Here is a 7,326-nt window from a genome sequence, read left to right on the forward strand (position 1 = left end):
GACTTTTATATTATTAGATATTTTTTCATGTTTATTCTTGATTTATAAATTTTTTTAAAAACTTTAAAAAATATGAATATATTAAAAAAATTATATAATTTTATGATGTATGATTATTATTTTTTATATAATTATGTGCAAAAAGTATATATTACTTATCCTAACACATACCGCATACTTTGCTGATCGCCCCCAGACACTAAATCCTAGGCCTGATGCCAACCCTCCCTACATCACAATAACTCGAAGACCAGTAACATTCTTTTGGTTTCCAATTTCAGAGCCAAAGTTTGCAATTTTGGACTGGCAAGAACAATGGAGAATCAAAGACGACAGAGGACTCCAACTGACCAGACATGTGGTCGGTACTCAAGGTTACATGGCGCCGAAGTACATCGAGAACGGAGTGATTACTCCTAAGCTAGATGTGTTCTATTAAAGATCAGTTAGTGTGATGTTTATTTCCTAAGAACTTTTCATTTATGTTTTACTATATTAAGCTTTTCTATTATTAGCTTGTGTTTGGAAGTTGTATCTCTGCTTTTAATAAAATTTGTGAGTCTCTATGTAAGCATATATATCAGACTAATGAGAAATGAAATGGTAGAACAATCAGAATCAATCTTCACGTTGAAGATTGAAGTTTCTCTCAAAATACTCTGTTTTTTTCTTGTTTTGCCTCTTTGGTTAAAACTAACAATTGGCATTAGAGCGAACCAGGTTCATCTAAGGGTAAAAAATGGCTACCTTTGGAGCAACAACTTCAGTTCCTATTTTCAATGGTGAAAGCTATGATTATTGGAGCATCAAAATGAAGACTTTTTTCCTATCTCAAGATCTATGGGATGTAGTGGAAAATGGAGTGACAGTTTCAGCAGTAGGAGCTTCAGATTCAACTCAATCTAAGCAAGAAATTACCAAAGATGCAAAGGCTTTGTTCATCCTACAGCAGGCTATGTCTGAATCAATCTTTCCAAGGTTGATGAGGGCTAGCACTTCAAAGGGAGCATGGGAGATTCTACAGTCAGAATTTCAAGGAAATGCTAAGGTAAAACTCATCAAACTTCAAGGCTTTAGAAGGGAGTTTGAAAATTTAAAAATGAAAGAATCTGAAGTAGTAAAAGAATATGGTTCCAGATTAATTGAATTAGTTAATCAGATGCGTGCCCATGGTGAAGAGGTGACTGATCAAAGGATTGTTCAAAAAATTTTGATTAGTTTACCCGAGAAGTATGATCATGTAGTGGCAGCAATAGAGGAGTCTAAAGACCTACAAACACTGTCAGTTACTGAGTTGATGGGATCACTTCAAGCTCATGAACAAAGGCTAGCAAGAAGGGGTGATGGTTCCTTGGAGCATGCTTTCCAATCCAAGGTGAATCTGAAAAGTAAGAAAACAAAAGATTATAAAAAAAAGCCTCAAAAGGATTACAAGAATTCTGATCAAGCGTAAAATGAAAGTAAGATGAAAGGGAAAATGGGTGAATTTCCACCATGTGGCATCTGCAAGAAAACAAATCATTTAGAAAAAAATTGTTATCATGCTGGGAAGCCACAATGTTGGAATTGTAAAAAATTTGGGCATATGGAAAAGGATTGTAGATACAAGAACAATCAACAAGCCAACTATTCAGAAGAAAAAGAGGAGAATGAGCATTTATTTTTTGCAAGTCAAGCTCTTACTCAATAAGAGAAGATTTGGTTTATTGACAGTGGATGTAGCAACCATATGGCTTCTGATGAAACAATTTTCACTGATCTGGACACTTTTATCAAAATCCAAGTTAAGATGGGTAATGGTGAACTTGTTGAAGCTAGAGGCAAAGGCACAGTGGCCATCTCGATCAAGAAGGGTACAAAACTCATCAAGGATGTATTGCTGGTTCCATCCCTTGATCAAAACCTGGTGAGTGTAGGACAAATGATGGAAAATGGTTACTCCTTGTGCTTTGAAAATAATATGTGCACAATTTATGATGAGAAGAATAAGGTGGAGCTAGCTGAAATAAAAATGGGGAGAAGTAGGAATTTTTCCATTCAATGAAACTTTCCTAAGGCTATGGTGGCAACTGTGGATGAGACAATGTTATGCACCAAAGATTTGGGCATTACAATCTCAATTCTTTGAGATTATTGCATCAGAAGGAGATGGTGAAGGATCTACCTCTCTTAGAAAAAGAGACACCAGTTTGTGAAGGGTGCTTGATTGGAAAACATCACAAATTTCCATTTCCATCAGAAAGTAGATGGAGAGCCAAGGAAAAACTGCAACTGGTTCACACTGATTTATGTGGTCCAATGAGAACTTTAACTCACAATCAAAGCAGATACTTTATTCTCTTCATAGATGATTTTACTAGAATATGTGGGTTTATTTCCTTCATGAAAAATCTGAAGTTTTTGGAGTTTTCAAGAAGTTTAAACTGCTGGTTGAAAAGCAGTCGGCCATAAAATCAAATCTTTAAGGAGTGATAGAGGTAGTGAATATAACACCAAAGAATTTGAAAAATTTTGTGAAGCTGGGGGGATTGAGCATCAATTATCAGTGGCCTATTCTCCACAACAGAATGGAGTGTCCGAGAGAAAGAATAGGACAGTCATGGAAATGGCTAGAAGTATGTTGCATGAGAAGAGACTACCCAAGGAGTTTTGGGGTGAAGCAGTAAACACTGCTGTGTTTTTACTGAATAGATTACCAACTAAAGTTGTGGAGAAACAGACTCCTTATGAAGCTTGGAGTGGAATAAAACCCTTTGCAAGTTTCTTAAGGGTGTTTGGGTGTATATGTTATGTTCATGTTCCATCTCAGAAAAGAACCAAACTTGAAGAGAAGGCTGAAAGAGGTGTATTTGTGGGTTATAGTTCAGTTTCAAAGGGTTTTTGAATTTTTAATTTGGAAACGAGAAAGCTGGTTGTGAGTAGAGATGTGAGGTTTAATGAGAATGCTTCTTGGGATTGGGAAGCTGAGAAGGTTGTTCAACCAAGAGTTGAGATATCAGTTCAACCATCAACTGAGATGGAAGAAGAAAAAGCTGAAGTTGAAACAAGTGATATTCAGCAAATTCATACAGAAAGTCCCATTGCTACTCAAGTATTCTCTAATGATAGTGAAGAAGAGTCAACTCCTGAATCTCCAATAAGAAGAATAAGACTTATTAGTGAAGTATATGAGCATTGTAATTATGCTACACTTGAACCAAATAGTTTTGCAACAGCTTCAAAGGAGGAAGTTTGGTTAAAGCTATGAGAGAAGAAATCAAGATGATAGAGAAGAATGAAACTTGGGAGTTGGTTTCTTTACCAGCAAATAAAGAAGTTATTGGAGTAAAATAGATTTATAAGACTAAATTAAATCCGGATGGCTCTATCTTGAAGCATAAAGCAAGGTTGGTTGTTAAGGGGTATGTGCAGCAACATGGAATAGATTATAATGAAACTTTTGCTCAAGTTGCAAGGATGGATACCATTAGAGCCTTAGTCTCACTTGCTGCTCAAAAGGGCTGGAAAGTATTACAACTAGATGTGAAATCAGCATTCCTAAATGGGGTGTTGGAAGAAAAGGTTTATGTGGATCAACCCGAGGGGTTTGAAAAGGAAGAAAGTAAAGTTTATAAACTGAAAAAGGCTTTGTATGGATTAAAACAGGCACCAAGGGCCTAGTATGGGAGAATTGATCAATATTTCTCTGAGCAAGGCTTCAGGAGGAGCAAAAGTGAGCCTACTTTGTATGTAAAATCTCAAAACAGTAATGACTTGATTATAGTAACTCTTTATGTGGATGATCTAATTTTTACAGGAAGTAATGTTGGAATGATTGAAAAATTTAAAAGGGATATGATGGCAAGTTTTGAGATGAGTGACTTAGGAGATATGCATTATTTCCTAGGCATGGAAGTGAGTTAAGAGGTTGAAGGAATTTTCTGTTTTCAGAGGAAGTATACTGAAGATCTTTTAAGAAGATTCAACATGACAGGTTGCAAATCAGTGGCTACTCCATTAATTCGTAATGAGAAGTTGAAGAAGGATGATGGTGGAAAGAAAGTGGATGCATCGATCTATAGAAGTCTTGTGGGAAGCTTGTTGTATCTGTGTAACACCAGACCTGATATATTGTATGCAACTAGTTTACATTCAAGATTCATGCAATGTCCTAGCCAAATTCATCTTGGAACAGCCAAGAGAGTTATGAGATACCTGCAGGGAACTATCAGCTTTGGTATTTGGTATAAGAAAACTTCAAATACAAAGCTAGTGGGATTTACAGATAGTGATTGGGTAGGTTCTTGTGATGATCTAAGAAGCACTTCAGGCTACTGTTTCAGTTTAGGATCTGCTATGTTTTCTTAGAGTTCAAAAAAGCAAGGCAATGTGGCACAATCAACTGCTAAAGCCAAGTATGTGGCAGCTGCAAGTTGTGCGAACCAAGCCATTTGGTTGAGAAGAATACTTGAAGATATGGGGGAGAAACAGTTGGGATCTACTAAAATTTTTTGTGATAATAAATCAGCTATAGCAATTGCCAAAAATCCAGTCCAGCATTGTAGAACTAAACATATTGCAATCAAATATCATTTTTTACGTGAAGTTGAATCAAATGGTGAAATTGTTTTGAAGTTCTGTAGATCTGAAGAGCAACTTGCTGATATATTTACCAAAGCACTCCGAAGAGACAAGTTTCAGTTTCTCAGGTTACAACTTGGTGTAACTGGAAATCACATCAAGGAGGAGTATTAAAGATCAGTTAGTGTGATGTTTATTTCCTAAGAACTTTTCATTTATGTTTTACTATATTAAGCTTTTCTATTATTAGCTTGTGTTTGGAAGTTGTATCTCTACTTTTAATGAAATTTGTGAGTCTCTATGTAAGCATATATATCAGACTAATAAAAAATGAAAGGGTAGAACAATCAGAATCAATCTTCACGTTGAAGATTGAAGTTTCTCTCAAAATACTCAGTTTTTTTCTCCGTTTTGCCTCTTTGGTTAAAACTAACAGTTCGCGTTTGGGGTTGTCGTATTGGAGCTCTTATCCGGAAGAGAAGCCGCTGCTGCCGGCAAGGATGGAGGAGATCGTGAGGAATTACCATTTGCATCCATAAGACTGGTTCTTGAAGGAGACAATGTCAGAGATAAACTGCGAGAATTTGTTGATCCTTCTCTTGGGCATGAGTACCCTCTGGATTTAGCCTTCTCCATAGCCCAGCTTGCTAAAAACTGTGCTGCGCATGACCTCAACTCTCGCCAGGCCATGGCAGAAGTTTTCATGACTCTGTCCAAGATTTTGTCGTCGTCATTGGACTGGGATCCATCTGATGAGCTCAAACGTTCCACATCAATTGGTCAAACTCATTCTAGATAGAGGGCAATTGGAATGGCATATGCTCTTGCGCTCCAGATTGAGATGCATAAAGCCCTGCTGTAATCCTGTCGGGAAATTCCATGATTAATTTACTGATCATGATGCATACATAATAATGGAACGTAGTATTTGTTCTCTCTCCCTGGTTTCCAACTTAGGATGAGGTTCTATTCAAGTGTATGAATATGAATATCATGTTCTTAATGCTTTCAAAAACATTTTAATCAGATTATTGTATTTCATATCTCATGTCCCTCCTTGACCTTCCAAAATGGTTCAGTGAGATGCAACTGGGTAGACAATTGTATTGTGCACAGAGAATTTTTTTTTTTTTTTTTTTTTTTCCGTTTTTGATCATGCGTGCTTATTCTCCAGCCAATTACACACTGCCTCACATTCACGGAGCAAGAGAGCATCAATTTGCATCTTCTCCATTCAGATTTGTTAGTTTTGAAAATCTATGGTCTCGCATTAGATTATTTTCATACGCTATTTAAGTAAAAGCTTTCAAATAAATAAGGTTTTGCTGCTTCAGGCCGGATTCACGTTTGCATAGGAATTTCAAGAACCAAGAAATACTTTTATTTTTTTGAATTATGATAAGCATGGCCAGAAAAAAAATCAGAGAAGAAAGCAGTAGCTAAGAAGATTTTATCATAATATATAAAAAAAAAAAATATATATATATATATATATATATAAAACAAACAATTATAGTAGCGCAAAAATACAAGACGTCCAACACCAAATTCGTGAGAACAGAAACATATGCACTCAGAATCTAAATGGGTAACTTAATAAAGCAACCGAATAAATGTTACAAATGCCCAATATTTCAGCAATGACAAAATCGAACTCTGAGACAGCTGGTGCTACAGTAGAATACCATTACATAATTTACAGTATGATTACATAATCTACAGAAATTAGACCTAAGCGCCCTCTGTTGCATACAAAGATAGCCAATCAAGAGAGTTTCAATCAGAGGGTGAATTGGGTAAGTTAGTACCCCACCATTTCCAAATCATGTTATAAGCTTCTGCAAATCCTTCCAATATTTGATAGAAGAAGGGATTGTATGGATTGCCGAAGAACCCATCTCTCAGTACTCTGACAGGACTCAATGTTGGATAAAGAGTTGGACGTAGATTTCGATTGTCTTGCAAGCAAATGCACGCGTGAGAAGAGCCCTGAAGGTCTCATCACTGTGAAAACACAAAGCATACCAGAAAATTAAATTACAAAATATCTATTGATGGCAGGGATAATTGGATCTTCTATTTGTTAAGAATTAAATAAACAGAAACAAAATGAGGAGGAATGAGAAGATGAGAGAAACTTTCTTTCTTATTGATTGAAAAAGTTCTTGCTTTACATATGCCTCTGCTTAGTCTTATATACACGACTCAATACAGCTTTAATAGCTGGAAAACAATGGAAAACTATTGTCTGTTATCTATACAAAAATACAAAAAATAACTAACTCTGCTACACAGTCCTCATGAGGTACAACCAGCACACTCTATATCAGTCCTAGAGTGTCAGTCCTTAGTGTCCATTGCTGCCTGCAGGAGCAGTGTTGGTGGTGGCCTCTGACCCATGCATCTCCTTAGTGCTTCAGTGTCCTGCAGGAGCAGTGTTGGTGGTGGCTTCTGACCCATGCATTTCTTTAGTGCTTTACTGTCCTTTTCTTCAGGGGAATCAGCGCATTCCTTTGATCCATTTGTGTGCAATTCTTGAGACTCCCCCTCAAGATGGGCACATATGTTAAGGATGCCCATCTTGGACAATAGTAGGTAGAAGGGTGGTGCTGTTAAGGCCTTAGTAAGTATGTCTGCTAGTTGAAATTTGGAAGACACATGAACTGGCTTAATCACACCTGCTAGTACCTTCTCTCGAATGAAATGACAGTCTAATTCCACATGTTTTGTTCTCTCATGGAATATGGGATTTTTGGTGAGGTGTAT

At 36.7% G+C, this 7,326-nt stretch overlaps 1 protein-coding gene across 1 annotated transcript; it reads left to right on the plus strand.

Moving 5' to 3' along the window:
- The first annotated feature begins 251 nt into the window (after nt 1-251).
- On the plus strand, nt 252-5,711 carry LOC122316093 (protein LYK5-like). The gene is made up of 2 exons (XM_043132628.1): nt 252-430; nt 4,997-5,711. Exons 1-2 carry the CDS (start codon nt 380-382, stop codon nt 5,357-5,359), a joined length of 414 nt encoding a protein of 137 aa, XP_042988562.1. The 5' UTR covers nt 252-379; the 3' UTR covers nt 5,360-5,711.
- Nucleotides 5,712-7,326: the final 1,615 nt, after the last annotated feature.

Source organism: Carya illinoinensis, chromosome 7, assembly GCF_018687715.1.
Source record: "Carya illinoinensis cultivar Pawnee chromosome 7, C.illinoinensisPawnee_v1, whole genome shotgun sequence".
In the NCBI taxonomy this organism is placed as follows: domain Eukaryota; kingdom Viridiplantae; phylum Streptophyta; class Magnoliopsida; order Fagales; family Juglandaceae; genus Carya; species Carya illinoinensis.

Excerpts from the sequence above, each read along its gene's own strand:
- LOC122316093 (XM_043132628.1), top strand. The coding sequence starts at position 380 with ATGGCGCCGAAGTACATCGAGAACGGAGTGATTACTCCTAAGCTAGAT. Across the intron at positions 431-4,996 it reads TTACTCCTAAGCTAGATGTG|TTCGCGTTTGGGGTTGTCGT; the intron begins TTCTATTAAAGA and ends TAAAACTAACAG.